General features: G+C 39.9%; 1 protein-coding gene across 1 annotated transcript in view; it reads left to right on the top strand.

Moving 5' to 3' along the window:
* The window catches only part of slc18a2 (solute carrier family 18 member 2), a 99,494-nt gene that overhangs the window by 52,163 nt on the left and 30,602 nt on the right, over positions 1-16,729 (top strand). Inside the window, exons 6-9 of the mRNA XM_084376104.1 lie at positions 837-929; positions 1,465-1,554; positions 1,718-1,761; positions 13,413-13,473. Coding sequence (XP_084232230.1) covers positions 837-929; positions 1,465-1,554; positions 1,718-1,761; positions 13,413-13,473 — 288 coding nt within the window. The remainder of the gene's footprint in view (positions 1-836; positions 930-1,464; positions 1,555-1,717; positions 1,762-13,412; positions 13,474-16,729) is intronic.

Below are 16,729 nucleotides of genomic sequence, written 5' to 3'. Positions count from 1 at the left end.
TTCAGTAAACCATTGTTGTGAAAAAGCTGAGTTTTTGACACCACTCTTACTAATTTAGTCGTTTCTAATCAAGAATGTCTGATAAAAAGTTTGGGTTAGGGTTAGGGTTCCCTCCTGCCTCAAGACAGCCATCATTGTACCCAATTACCTAATTTCCCCTTGGGGATTCATAAAGTTATCTATCTATCTATCTTGTTCCTGCGACCCCAATGGCTTGACCTCCCTCTCTCCCTCTGGTTGTCCAGCAGAATACAGGGCACCCAGGGGTGTGTGGACATGAGAGGACAGCCCATAAACAGATAGCTATGCAATTTTCAAACCTTTGATGTGAACTGCAAATCTTTGCGTTTTTTTACACTTTCGCACATTTATATGTATTCATATAAAATGTTTTTACTCATTCAGTTATGGTGATAAACAGATACAATACAGGTGTCCCTATATTGATTCCATAATAAATAGTATACAGTATGGTTGTTTTGTCATGTGACTGCTGATGACCTCATGCAGTTCCTGTGATACTTTTTTTTAAATATGCACCTGGAAGACCAGCAGCAACAAAATCACTGGTGAATTCCCTGGACAGACATTGTCATCTTAACATTAAGAACCTGGGAAACACTGTTCATGTTTGACTGACAAGCATCATTGATGTAAAAACAGACGCGTCCCCTCATCCTACTGGAGTTTTATGGCCTTTGGGAACACAGTCCAACTATCAAGTGCAAAAGCTTAATCCAGGATATTGTGATGAAACCAGGTCTTTGTTAAGATGTGGGCACAGCGGTCTTGAATGAACAAGTTGTGTTTGTATTATATCATCTGTGTGTTTTCAGGGATGGGAATGCTTGCTAGTGTGTATACAGATGATGAGGAGAGAGGTCAAGCCATTGGGGTCGCCCTTGGAGGTTTGGCATTGGGAGTGTTGGGTATGTAAACACGCATTGTCCTTGTTGTACAATAACATATTTGTTAAGACATGTTTGCAAGCAAATTATACCATAGAAATCACAGCTAAATTTTCAGTGTGCCTTATAAGAAAAAAAGCCACAATATGTTATCCAAAGCTGTATTGGCAATAATATTAGCTAAACTTACCCATATTTGCTTGGAAAAGAAAATAAACAGTTTGCTGTGAATTAAATACATTGACTTTGCCTATTAAAAAATACCTAATCAAAAATGTGAAGCTGCAACCAAAGACACATTCCATTCTAAAACCAGTAAGCTTAAGCTAGTGACAAATGATTGAGGCTCAATGGAGCCAATTCATGAAACTTCATGTAGACTTTTATTCTCACATTTTTAGTACACAAATGAATTTATAAAAATAAAATACATTCTATACAAATTCTTCAAAACCACACCTATTGAATAGAAGCTGTCTTGTATGGGGGAAAAAATCTCTAGGCTGCAATGCATGTTGATTTCTCCAAAACTGACCATCCAGTTTGTCCTCCACAGTTGGACCCCCATTCGGCAGTGTGATGTATGAGTTTGTCGGGAAGACGGCTCCTTTCCTTATTCTGGCTTTCCTGGCTTTGTTTGATGGAGGTACGGATACATTTCTTTCTTACACCCAAACTAACAATAGTCACTTTAAACAGAATTATAACTTAATATTTTTATTTTGTTGAACATAGTTTCATAAATTTTTTAAATAAGATCTATTCTTTTAGAAAGACTTACATGAAGTTGATTGACTGTGTCCTCACAGCTCTGCAGCTCTTTGTTCTTCAACCCACAAAGGTGGAACCAGAGGTGAGCATGTTTATCTTGATAATTAATTTCCTGAAGGTTATCTCACTTCATTAAGATGACCTTTACAGCTACAGACTATTTTTATGCCTATGCCTAGACTATTTTAATTGGATAAATGATACAGGGAATGTGGAGAAAAAGAGAAAGTAGATGACGTGCATCAAAACATACATGACTTTTGGTAAATGGTAAATGGACTGCACCTTTAAATTGACACAAGCCTTAAATCCTGCAATTTATTTATTTAAGCTTCAATAACTGACTTAAAACTGAATGTGCTACTAACCCTGAATTAAACCACAAACAAAAGTTGTAATTCATTAAACTAATCCTTTGTCAGACCATTGACAGGTTATTTTTTTTTATCTGTGGAGTTGATGGTATCATTAAATACAGCTACCAAATGCCAAAGACAACAGCCAATTAGAAGGCAATGGAAGTGTAAGAAAATTATTGTGAAGAGAGTTCATGAGTTTTGACACATGCTGATTTAAGAATGGAAGAGACCAGTGATGACAGTTATGTTTGTCTGCTTCTCTTAATTGTTCCTTAGCATTGAGTTTGTATACAGTAAAACTGAAATTCATATTACTCACTACAAACTCACAGTTTGTTTCTAAAGAAGCTGCAGAAACACCTTGTTGCATATCTTGTGCATTTTTTTAAACACTGTGATATATAAGAAGTGTTGTTTGCAGAAGCAGCCACTCCCCGAACAGCAATAGCAATACACTGCTTTTTAGCTGTAACGTTTTAATTCAGTGTTTTACTTGTTTTAATCTCTGGGATAAGTTTTAATCGACTAAAGGAGACCACTGTCCAATTCAGCTCCAGGCAGTGGAGTGTTTTTTCTTTTTCTTGATTGTATACCGAACACTTGAGTGATGGACTTACGTCCTACTCTAACTGCAAATATGAACGACGAGTGTGGATCTTGCAATCTTACCGTGTCAAAACTTAAGGAAAGAGTTGCTGGCCTGCAAGCTGAGTTCGGGGAGAAAAATTAGGTCATTCTGGAGTTCTCCACTGTTGCCACGCACCAAGCGAAGCACCTGGCCGTCCTCAGCTCCTCTGGCTGCAGTCACCAGTGTGTGACCACCACAGACATTGATCCCACTCTCCCATGGACTGGCTCGATCACCGCGGGATCTCCAGTGGCTCAACCTGGGGTTGTTTCATCTCAACCTGAAGATCCATGTGTCTTCCTGGTAGCAAAGCCCAAATCAGCAGCTGCCTTGACTAGAGATGTTCCGATACCATTTTTTCCCTCCCGATACCGATTCAGATACTTAGGCTGTGGGTATCGGCCGATACGAGTACCGATACCGATACCAGTGTGTTATAAAAAATTATATTTATCATACTACGCCTGCATGACTGTGATATGATTATCATTGTGGTAAGGCCTGGCTCAGGTTAAACCCTTTGTAAAACATGAATGAATACAGCAAATGAAAGCCATTTATTTTTAAAAAGAATAGTATAAAGCCGAATTCAGCACAGAGCAGACAGGAAGTCAGACACGAAATAATAACATGACATCCGGTTAATTTTCAAAATAAAACACTCCGTGTTGATACAAGCACAAAAACCTCAAATAAGAGACAAATATGCGCTCTTCTTCTAATCCTTCAGTCGTTCAGTTGTGTTTATAACACATACATATAACTGCGGTCGTGTGTGATTATGTAATCATCGCGGGAATTCTTCGGTTTCGTAACTCCAGCTGATCGGCAGAGCTGCGCTGTGGCGGACTCAAAACACAGCTGGTGGGGGTTGCCGGACGAGGACGACGGAGCCAAACCGTACCGGAGCCGTAACGCAGCGGACACATATCCGGTAGAATCTCGGAGCTAACGGAGCTAGGCTAATAAATTACGTGGTATCGGATCGGTGCCTGGACTCCAGTACTCGCCAATACCGATGCCGGCATTTTCGGCAGTATCGGAGGCATTTCCGATACTGGCATCGGAATCGGAACAACTCTAGCCTCGACTCTCCACCATCTTCCTCCAGTGGCATTGTCTTTCATTGGTGGGGATGGAGAAGCCCCGCTGAATTCAACTCCTCTTAAACCAGAGCATGGGTTAAAACTGTGGTCACCCGTCTCCTCCTCCAACATCTCAGGACCTTCCGTTGGCCAGCAAATTCAATAATCTGAGCCTTAAGGATTTCCCACCATTGCAGGGTCCAAATGGGCCAAGCGCTCAACTTCTCCAGCCAGTCGCCACTGTGTGGAGGAATATTCGTACAAAAGCAGTGGCAACACATTGCCTGTCTGGTGTTAAGGTCTCCGATACTATAAACAAATTACCGGACATTGTGGCATCTTATCCTCAAACCCAAAAAGTCATCATTCATGTTGGTTCAAAGGACACCTCTCTTTAACAGTCAGGAATTGTAAAACACGATTTTATCTGTCTTTTTAAATTACTCAAAGTCCTTGAGAGTCTTTTTATCTGGTCCGGGAGGCTATAACGCCCTGTGCCTATATTAAAAGACCCTCCCGTCTGCACAGGGCATCTTAGCCGACTGATTAGTCTCCATACCTGTCTCCAGTCTACCTGCACCTCTCATAACTTTGTTTTTATAGATAACTTTGATATGTTCTGGGGACACAGATCCTTTTTCAGCAGAGTGGAATCCACCCCGGTTTTGTGGGCACGCGTGCACTTTTCACTTCACACCCACATGTGCACCTCCTGGCATTTCAGGGACTACTTCACCGCCCCGCCTCTGCCACCACTCCCACCACCTCACTCACTAGTTCCACCCTGTGGCTCGGCGCCCCAAATTTCTTATTGCTCCTCACAATTAACTCCTCCAATGCCCATTGAGACCATATTAACTACCAGGCTAGTCCTCACAGAATGAGAAAAGTCACAAAGAGAAACCTTTGCTCTTGCTCTTTAATTACTTAAACTGCTGTGCCTGCTATTTCTGATATAAAATTAGCTCTTTTAAATTCACAATCCCTTTCTAACAAAACTTTTATCTTAAGGGATTTGATTTTTTTTTCTTCTTGATTTCATGTTTTTTACTGAGACCTGGACCAAACCAGATGAGAAGAGCTTGTTTTTAGAATCATGCCCCCCTGAGTATGACTTTATCAGTTCCCCCAGGGCCCATGGTCGGAGTGGTGGGCTTGTAGCGGGGTTTAGTTTTTAGAAAGTAATTCAAATGCGGAATGTTAAGCTCTAGGGATCTCTCTAGCTTTCAGGCCCTTATCCTAAAAATGCTCTGCATAGACAGAGTCCACCTTATTATTATCTGTCGCCCTCTAAAATCCAGCAGCACCATTTTCCGGGTTTATATCTTCTGTGGCTCTCCGTCATGACAAAGTTATGATTGCTGGTGATTTTATCATTCACATAGATGATGGTTCTGATGGCTTTGCCACTTAATTTTTAAACGTCATGGAGTCTTGTTTCTCAGCATGAATGTATTAAGAGATGTCCCCATTTCTTCTGATGGTGATTTGTCATTATCAAGATTGTTTGATATTTGTTCGAAGATTGCATAATTGCCTGGCTGCATTTAAGGATTGGATGGCAGTGAACTTTCTTCAGCTTAACTCCTCCAAAACCAAAATCCTTATTGAAGGCCCTGAGCACTCTCACCCTTTTTTGTCTGCCCTTGGCTCTCTATCTCAGCATGTATTACCCACTGTTAAGAACCTTGGACTTATATTTGACCATAATTTCACCCTTGAATCACATGTTAAACATTCAGCAGTCTTGCTTTTTCCACCCGAGAAATATCTCTAGAATTAAGTCTTTTATTTATTTTAAAGCTGGGGTTGGTAAGATGGAGAAACCATCAAGCCCAGGCAAGATTTTGAAAGTATACAGCCAGTAAACTCCGCCCCCTGCACTCAGGCTTCTCTCCAAAGCCACTCCCCCAAACCATGAACGCGCACTGTACAACGACCGCCGAATACTGCCGACGGAGTCCGTGTCCTCACGAGCTGTGGGAAGAAGAGTGTGTCTGTGCATCATGTTCATCACAACATCTTACTAGAAGTAGCTACCTCATGTCTCATTCACCTGTAAGTAAACACCTATTATTATCATATTGAACCTAAACAACCAACATAGCCATTGCTAGTACTTATAGCTGTCAAGCTAGCTTTGTTAGCATTCAGAAATTGTTTTGAAAGTGTATTTTGATGTTGTAACTTATTGCTGGTTAGCTAGCAGCAGCTGGCTATGGTAATGTTAGATATAGCAAAGCTAAAACAAGAAGATTAGTGGTGGGCCTGCTACACGTTTTACCCTCAGTGATTCACAGACAAACATGAATATTGTATTGGACTCATGATGATAAGATGTTTTACATATTAGGACTTCCAAGATGAGAGCATCGTACTCTGATGACGAGGACATGCCGAGGAAGTGGAAGCAGAGGCTATGGATGTGGGAGTGTGACAGGTCAAGGAGCAGATGTTCTCGGAGAACAGATCTTCAAGCTCAAAGGATTGCACATGAGCAGGTATCTAAAGTAGAACATTCCTCGTGCTTTCCTCATATAAACACCACCTACAACTACTTGTGTTTGTACAGTATATTGACCAGGCATGTAACTTGGACACACAAGTGCCGTAATCAGAATCAATTTTTTTGGTAGTTTTTAACAATTTGAATTTGTGTTTTGGTGCATAACAGCAGTGCCGGCCCTGACCAATTTGTTGCCCTAGGCAAGATTTTGGCTGGCGCCCCCTTGCATCGCAGTCAATTTCACAGTTAATTTTCATACACTCACACAGAAACTACATGTATGTATTCTATTCGATTTTATTTCTTTTAAGTCGAAAATATCACACCAAATAAAAACTTAAGAAAGAAACCAGTGATAAATTAAAAATACAATATAAATAAGGTATTGCACAAACATATTAAAGAATGTTCTATTTACATACAAAATAAAAACAGTCTGTATTCTTTGGGAGGAAACCTTTTGCAGCAGTATCATTATTTTTTGAGTACATCAGCCAGCTTCTTTTGATTTCTTCCCCACTGACTAAGACTCTGGTAAAAAAGTCATGTGGACACTTTCTCCCATCTTTGTTTTTGGGAAATGTGTAACTGTATTTTATTTGCAATGGTCCTCTGTGACCTAACTCCTTTTTTACTTTGTCAGTTAGAAGAGATGGCCAGTCAGCAGGGTCTATTGGTGCAGCCTTTAGTCCTGATGCTGATCCTCACTCTGCTGTGCTGAGGTAGAGGACAGGAGCACCTGATGCTGTGTCACTCTGCTGTGCTGAGGTAGAGGACAGGAGCACCTGATGCTGTGTCACTGGCAGAGGTGGAGAGGACAGGAGCACCTGATGCTGTGTCACTGGGGGTGGTGGTGAAATATTTTAAAAGTGCATCTGAAGAGAGAAGAGAAGTATATGTGACCACTGGATGTTGCATTTTAATAAAAAACAGATGCTTGGTGTGTGCTATACATAAGACTAATATAGACTAATAATGAAAATACGATGAGATTCATTCAACTTTATCGTCATTGCAATGCAATTCAGTCTAACCAGAGTGCAAAAAGCAGTAAATGTATGTATATATATATATATATATATATATATATATATATATATATAGCCTATGAATGATATGGGAAAGTAGTATTAACAGTAATACACTTTAACAAACATAAACTGTTATAAACCAAAGGCTTACAACTACCCTATTACTTATAAATGGGATGGAAATCTAATATTATTTTAACTGACATACAAGCAGGAAAACACAGCCTACAGGTTAAAATAACACCTGAACAGGCCCGACGTTAACTTTCCAAATGTCCCTGATTAATTTAAGGTGGAGTAACATTAACTTACGTCGACTCAGCTATTTACTGATTATTAAACAATGCTACTATCGTCTGAAGTAAGCTAGCAAGCTAACACTCTGCTCCAACAACGATAACTACGATCATTAAACTATTAGTTTCATTCACTTCATCACATTGACATTACTGTACCTCTTTCTTTTTCACATTTTGCTTCCTCTGCTTTCCTTCTTTTCCTTCCCTGGGCACCGGATGGTTTCAGTCTTTTGGACATAGTGGTTTCGCTACAGTACTGATAAATTGGGTCACGGTCCGGTCAGATTCAGGCAGCTCGCCTCTCGACCCCGCCCCCCACCCTCACAGAGGGCAGGTACAGTGCAAAGAGCCAGCCAGGAACCCAGAAAAAAGGCCTCTCCATTATTTAATAGGCTTTGCAAAAAGGTTATGTTCCTGTGGGCTGGTAAAAAATCGTTGGGTTTTTTTGGGGGTTTTTTTCTTCCCCCGTTTGCTGCACACCCCGTGGATGACGGCGCCCTTAGTATTCGCCTATACTGCCTATGCCCAGGGCTGGCCCTGCATAACAGTAAACACAGTAAGTAGGAAAATGTAAAGAAAGATAAGCTAAGCTAAGCTAAGATAAGCTAAGCTGGTACTTCAAGTCAAAAGCATGAATAGATAAAATGAAAAAAATGGGATATAAACTGGGACATCTGTACAGTTTAGTCCAGGAATTTCTAAAGTATTCACCATTGAAAGTGCATATGTTCATAGTATACTGAAGACAGTCGAGTTCTGTTCCATAAAAATATCTTCTCATGCCACTCATCTGTTGATTTACAGGCCAGAATTTGAGGACTACGTTTGGAGCAATCACATCAAGTGCTGAACTCTGCCTGACACCTATTTATTTCTCATTTTGTATTTACTTCTTGTTTTGCATGATCTCTAACTTGTTTGAATAAAGTCTTGAAAATGATAAATGCCTTTTCTTTACACTTCCAGCATAAACAACCAACCATTACAGTTCTTTCACTTTACGTGATGCACTAATAATAACAACTGAATTAGGTAAGACTCTTGTTTATACTGAATCTTTTGGAACACATGTAAATAAATAACACTACAAAAACAGTGTACCTTTTATCATTTAGACAATATATAGTACAATTAGCATAAACAACTAAATACAGCAAAGACGTCCAGAGGTTTCTTGACTGATTATAAACACAGATCAGATCACAAGAATAGCACAATTACATATCTGATAGGAAATACAGCTTTTCAAGGACACTGAAATATCCTGTTACTTTACAACAGTACTTGTCCAACTCCTCAACTCTCGTGACTGAAAAGACATCATCTCTGCAAAAATTATAATGTTATTGATTCTCTCAAAGACAACACAGGACTGTTGCTATGTGTTACAACCTACTTAGAAGGTACACAAAATGAGATCTAACATAAGACAATCAAGCAAGTTGCAGTTTAAAGGAAGATAAGTTAATTAACTGAACAGCAACCAAACAAAGGGAAAAAACCCTAAACAATCAAACAAACAAACTGATGGGCTGGCCAAAATAAACAAAAGAAGGTCAGCCTCCCAGACCAACCCACCAGGGCCGTCAGACCTCGGGGCTAGCCCTCTACCCTAACACAAAGAAACAACTAAACCTAACTGAAACAAAGCCATGAATACTAGACTACCGCACCCATCAGATAAACATATCACAAAACATAATACCACGGGAGCGTGCCTATGTTCCCACAGCCCTATGTTCCCAAAAAAATCTTGTGGGAGCATAGGGCTTAAATTGAAGGGAAATGTAGGAACACAAGACCTAATTTTGAAAATGTCCTAGAAATGTGGGAACATAGGGCTGTGGGAACATAGGGCCTAATTTTAAGAAAAATCTTAGAAATTTGGGAACATAGGGCTGTGGGACCATTGGGCTGTGGGAACATAGGGATGACCCCAATACGATAGCCAGCCTCCAGGCTGACTGACTGCATCTCTGGTCAGAGCCTAGTGCCCTACCCCCATTTATTGGTTATTCCAAATCAGCCAGACCGCTATCACCTGGAAAGGCCAAGCATCCTGGCCAGCAGAAAAAAAAAAAGTAAAAATAGAAGTCTGGGGAAGCTTATGTGATGGATGGAAATGATTATTTGAATGGGTTGGGAGGTGCATTGTGTGCAGCAATTATGGTCAGTGTTTCCCACATTCTACTGTGGTCAGCTGACAGTCAGATCATGAATTGAAATGCAAAGTCTATTTTTGTTTAAAAAATGTCTTATATAATATGTTATAGTCTCAAGCAGTAGGCTAACATGTGACTGCTAGGACCAGTACTTGAAGCATTTCCCGGTACAGCTAATGAAATTACGCCATTCCTTTTTGTATTGTATCCCTGCTAAGGAGCACATTCATACACATAAAGTAAACCAACTTGATATGAAAGAAGGACACAAGTATCTATGAAATCTATCCATCAAAGATACATATTACATGAATAACAGTGGTTTGATCAGTTCAAAGTTCAAAGTCTATGAATGAACGTCACATAAATACCACCTAACGACATCTGACTACAACTACATACAAACTATATTCACAGATAAATGTAATCTTCCCATGACCTCTGAACAGTGAACTTGGCCTTTCACACATGTAGCACACAAGAATTAGTCCACCTCTCACATACAGCTCGTCTGGCTAATGTCCAAACAGCCCAGGGTAGCAGGTCATGTGTGAACACTGCTTCATGGATTAGATCCACAGTACGTGTAAACGTTGGCCCGCTTGTAAACGGTGACGTCACATGTAAATATGTTTCATACGGCAGTAGCCTATCATAGCTAGCTAGCTAACGTTAGCTACAAGCTGACGATGCTAACGATGCTAGTGTTGGACTAATAAAAAACTACAGCAACATCAGCAGCTAACGTTAACTACATTGACTACATAATGCAGGGTAATAATACATTTCACCCATCCAAAACAAACCAGCTCATTACCTGTCCAACAGAGACACAGCTACCATGGAGTCTGTGTTCAGGCCTTCGACTCCATCAGTTGTCTCCATCATTGAACAGCCACTCCAATGTTGACTCTCGTTTCACCTCTTGAGCTATCCAACTTCTTTTTATTTGTAGCCTTCTCCAGTTCTGTCTGTCTTTCCTTGCTCTGTTTGGCAGTGCTAGCTGCTGTAGGTACAGCTGCTAATGAAAAGTGTGTCTGTACTTTCTCTACCATTCTTGTCTGTAAACAATGAGCTCACTCCACCACAGCTCCAGCAGTGCGGTGAATAGACTCCGGTCACCTGCAGTGGGTGATGGGCGGAGTCAGCGGGTGGGCAGGTAAGAACAGATTGATAGAAAGGTAGGCTGTCCATACAATATCTTGGGGGCACTAAAATTGAATCGCTGCCACAGACCATGATTTTTTTTCATTTTTTTTCAAAGCATTTGATATTTTGACTGCTGTCTGGATTTTAAGAGATTTTATACAAATATAATAAAAAATGCTTCTGAACAGATTTACCAACCCCAGCTTTAATGATCTTGAAAGAGTGACTCATGCTTATATTACCTCTCATCTGGATTACTGTAACACAGTGTTTACATGCCTTGGACAAAAGACAAAACATGATTACACACCTTCAGACTTTTAACTAGATCATGAAAGCATGATCATATCTCCCCTACTTAAGCTTCCCTTCTCAGGCTGCCTGTCTGTTTTGGAATCAATTTTAAAATTTTACTCTGAGCCATACCATGCAGGGCCTTAAAAGTTTAGAGTAACTTGACTGAGCCTTTACATCACCATTCACCAGTTCGTAGCCTGAGATCCTCTGAAAAAGCTCTGTTAGACATTCCGAAGCCAAGGTTGAAGACCAAGGCTGACAAGGTTTTTGCTGTTAGTGCTCCAACCATTCTGAATAGTTAACCTGAGGATCTTAGACTGGAAAATTCACTGCCTGCCTTTAAATCATCTCTCAAAACTTACTTACTTATTATTGGCAATTTAAAAATGTGTTGTACTTAACAAACTATATCTCAGCTGTTATTACCTGATCCAACTTAAACATGGTGAGAAAACACCTAAAACATTCATGATGTTGTATTGTAAAGATTGTAAGTTTTTGTACAACCGCATGGATGTGGTGGTATGGGGAATGAAGGATTCGCCATTAGAGAGGAAGTTTTTCTTTCTTTCTTTCTTTCTTTCTTTCTTTCTTTCTTTTCTTCTTCAGTTAAGTATTTGCTTATTGACCTGATCACTTCAAATGGTATTGTAGTCATTCTTCAATTTCACAATGCAGTATAGATCTTTCATGGACATTTTAGAACCATGGATGCATATAGCATTTCCTGGTCCAGATCTCTTTTGTGTTACCAATTTTACTAATGGATATTCTGAATTGTAGATAGTTGGGGCAGGTCATTTTTGGATATGCCTTCTCAGCTTCAGAGAGCTGTATTTCTTTTTTCTCAAGGCGTTTACCTTTCCTTTTTTAGGACGCTTCGTATGTGATAATTTTGCCTCTTACTACAGCTTTGAAAGATTCCCACAAAACAGAATCTGAAACAGCACCATTATTGTTGACTGACAAGTTAAAGGATTTAATCAAATTATTTGAAGTGACCACTGAATGGATAGGAGGAAGGTGTGTATTTTTTATTTTTTTTATTTATTATTGGCGGTCAAGATAGGGATCTAGGTAGCAATTATAATCACCATCATTTCAGTTAGCCTACTGACCAACTAAATCGTCTTGTATCTTCCATTACATTTTTTTTATTTATTTATTTTTTTTGTTTTAAATCAACTACACATTTATAGAGTCAGCTGGAGAGTAAAGAGTCTGCAAACCGCTCTGCGTCCTCTGGTGAATAAATGTGGTAGTCTTTCCATTATGCTCCCAGCGCAGCTTGGCAGGGAAGTGGAGACTGGCTTTTACAATGGCCTCACAGAGAGTCTTGATGACATTGTTGAAGGCTTGTAGCTGATCTCATCCCTCATCTCCGGTCGGCCGAGGTTTCAAAAAACATTTTGAACTCATGTTAGCAGTAGCAGTAGCCGTCCTGCCAGTCGAGATCTCCGGCGTAACATGGAGCTTTCTCCTCGCCGCACTCGGGGATCGGGGATTTAAGAAAAGAGAGGAAGAATGCAGTGTTCCTTTTTTTCTGGGTGACACATGCACAACCAAACAGAACTGCTACTGGAAATAAAACCAACATGAGGATCTGTTTCAGGTCTTGAGCAGATTCTTTTACCTTTCCATTAGGTCTATCCTTCATCTAAGGCATTCTAACATCTGTCCACGGGCCTGCTTAGACATTTTAATGAGGCTCCTCAGATATTTGCAGCAAGACACAATAGTCCTTTGCAATTATGACCAAGCTGCACTAAGCTCACACACATTTATTCATATTTTTTCTAATTAAAGACATACTGCCTTTGTCAGCCAGTTCTCACACATTTAAGAGTTTTGTTTGATAACTTTGGTGACATTACATAGCTGCATACTGGAAAATCTTTTTTTTATTATTGGTAAGTTTGTATCCAGTGGTATTACTACATTAAATATTGTTACAAATACTACCTATTATTAAATGAAGTCAGTGCTGTGACACCCAAACCCTCGATTTGTTCTCAGAGGTAAGGAGGGTCTTAATGGTAATGTTTGCAGTGTGTGCTTACATACAAAAGAAGTAAAAAATATGCTTAATCCCAAAGCAGATTCCGTTGAGGTTTGTAACCTGAATCTTTTACAAATATGGGTTTTGGTTGAGAGCAGCAGTATATGCCTGTTTGCATTTGACATAGCATTTTGTTATTGTGCTTTTTTCCTTCACAGAGTCAGAAGGGGACCCCACTGTTGACACTGATGAAGGATCCATACATTTTAATCGCAGCTGGTAAGAATCTAATATCAGCTATGTGAACAAACCTGCCACCACACTCTGGAGAAGCATCTGTGGGATACTGCCTTTTTATGATGGTGCTATGAAAAGAACAGGAGAAATTGACTCAGATCTTGTATGTTGTCTATTAGAAAACACACACAATAAAACACTGTGAACAGTGTTGTGTGTTTTGTTTGTGTGTGTGTGTACACACGTCTGTATACGTACATGTGTGTGTGTGTATCCTGTTTGTGTGTGTAGTGACATATATCCATTTTCTGACACATCTCAGGGTCTTGGGTGCAGTGCTAGCAGGCCAAGCAAAACAGGCCAGTCACCCTCCTTACTACTTCCTCAAGCTGGGGAATCCCAAAAGGCCAGGCCAGATGAGATATATGTCTTCCATTGTGGTCTGTGCCCACCACAGGGTCTCATCCTAACTGTATGTGCCAAGAATACTTAACAGTTAGGCGTGAAGCAGCAGTGTTGCCTTATTGGTTTGATATTTTCCAGCGTCAATAATAGCCTAAAATCCCCCCATATTGATAAATAATTAATAATTAATAAATAATAAACAACAAGCTACCAATTAATTCATAAACAATATCCACAGTATTGTGGTTCATCATGATGTCTCAACATGACATAATTGTAAAACAAAAAAGTGTTTACAAGTGTGCAACATTGTACATTGCAATTTTTTTCTGCCCTTTGCCTTAAAGATAAAGTAAAAATAAAGGGACAGATGAAAAGACAAAAATAATAGGTTTTATCTAATTGAGTAAACTGAACAAGCCTTGACAGTAGCCCTAAAGTGCCCCCCACACACGCATTAAAAATGAAAGAGAGATGTTAAAGGAAAGAAGAGATAGAAGTGGAAGGAGAAGTTTGCATGCAATCCTCTGCTATCAAAAAGCTAAATAAATAATGATTTTGTGGTGTTGTAGCATAGAGTTTTCTGTTACAATGAAAATACATGTTTTATTTTATTTAATGATGGTAGTCTGGTGGTATGACAGTGGATACTTCCGTATCTTTTGTCGGATGGCAGCAGGGTGAACAGACAATGGCTGGGTGGGTGTTGTCTTTTAGAATCCTTTGAGCTCAGTGCAGACATCTCACTTCACCAATGTCACTGATGCCACACGAATCATGACAGTTTGTGATGTTTCCAGTCAGGATGCTTTCTATTGCTCCTCTGTAAAAGTTCACCAGAAAGTGACTCCTAATTGTCTGTAGGAAGTAGAGCCTTTTCCATTCTTTCTTAACCAGGGTAGTGATGTGCAGTCTTGTATAAAGTACATGAAAGTGATACTTGAGTAAAAGTACAAATATCTTACCAGAAAATGACTTTGGTAGAAGTTAAAGACACCTTTTAAAATATTACTTGAGTAAAAATCTTAAAGTACCTGACATTTAGGGCCGTATCTACTAAGATCCCAAATTGCTTGTGCTAATCTGCGTGCGCAATCTAGACATTTGCGTGTGGGGTTGAACCGCGGTTTGCGGGCGATTTACTAAGAGTGATTGCGTTAATGACAACAGGTGCAAACGTGTTGGAGACACGCCTATTTAAATGAGGGTTTAGCGTGTTTCATGGTTTTCAGCATGGCGAGTTTGAGAGAGCGAAAGCGCAAAGTGAAATTGGACCCTTTGGAATTAGAAGTGTTGGTAGAGGAAGCAAATTAACATTTCAATGAGCTGCAGCAAAGGAATCTGACGGTCGCGCAAAGGAACACCGTGTGGGAGAAAATTGGTGAAAACGTTGATGCTGTTGGAAAAAACAGGCGAACAGTGGATGAAGTGAAAAGGAGATACCAAGACATCAGAAGAAGAACAAAAGAAAAATTGGCGTATAATAATATAAATATAACAATAATAGTAAACTTGCAAGGAGTTTTGTTATTGCAGGTATTGCATGACTCCTTCTCGTAGCTGGCTCCAAATCCGCTCTGAGTTCCTCCAACAGCTCCAAAATGGCAAGGCTGGATAGGCCATATGTTCTAATGATAGTTTCCTCATTCATCCCAAAAATGTTCACACGAGAGTGAAAAATGCGTTCTCGGCGTCTCCCTCCATTGTTTCGGCGTCTCCTTCTTGCAACAGTAACGGCAGCCATGTGTGCGCAATTACGCATACAAACCGTTTGCACCTCCCTTTGAGACGTGTTAAATATAGACGCAGTTTCTATTGGCAAAATTGCTTTCAGGTTTGATAAATCACTTTGCGTGTGAATGCCCCATGTTGCATATTCATTGCTGCAAACGTACTAACTGAATGCAGACGCGCTATTTTGCACCTTAGACAGACGCAGCCCTTTTTGCGTTAGTAAATCAGTTTGTCCTTTTTTTTGCGTGTGCAAGAAGTTTGCACACGTTTTAATTAGGGCCGGGACTCGATTAAAAAAATTTATCTAATTAATTAGAGGCTTTGTAATTAATTAATCGAAATTAATCGCATTTTTAATCGCATATAAATATTTGACCTGAGAACAGTGAGAAGCAATTTTTTTCATATGGGTTTTAGTATACCATTGAATAATGACTGAATACATAAGCTTAAGCAGCAAAACATTGTTTATTTTTTTCAAGGTGGTACTTAACCAAGACCAACCGACTAGGGATGCAAATTATCGATTAATTCATTAATCGTTAGTTGATGGACCTTATCGATCGATTAACGATTTCCTGATAAGATGTCCTTTCCTAAATTTCCTAAATTTAAGGGGAAAATTTAAGCTGAACATTCCTTATACAGGACTCTACACTAGTTTGTTGAAATGAAAAATGTTTAAGTAACGCGTTGTTTGGTAAATGGTCTTTCCTGCCACTACACTATGATGATTACTGTATTTTAACTACTTAAATCACGATAGCATAAACTGATTTGTTGAACTCAGCCTGATGTAAACATTAACAAAACACAGGCAGCGCTATGTTGTGATGCTACGGTGTGATGTGCACCGTGAGACAGTGACAGGTCTGTAGGCTACCTACGTCTTGACCACATGTCAGCTGTTCAGCTGCAGCAGAGGAAACTCCACTGTTCTCAGCTCCACTGCGACGAGCGCTTTTTAAACAGTAGTGACCGGCTAAACTCCAGTAGAATACTGTAAACCGGCGCGGATCCGGTGTGTTTATCAAAGCTTGGTCGCAGTGCTGAGGCACCGGGTCGGTTTGAGCTGCGTTCAGGCTACATTAAAACTTTATAGATCCATGGGCAGTGATCAGCGTCGGCGGCTTTTTAACTCGTTAAATAATTGTGCTCC

The sequence above is a fragment of the Pagrus pagrus genome (assembly GCF_965226575.1).
Source record: "Pagrus pagrus genome assembly, chromosome: 15".
Classification (NCBI taxonomy): domain Eukaryota; kingdom Metazoa; phylum Chordata; class Actinopteri; order Spariformes; family Sparidae; genus Pagrus; species Pagrus pagrus.
Note: the sequence above shows the minus strand (reverse complement) of the source record. Positions and strands in the feature narration are given on the sequence as shown.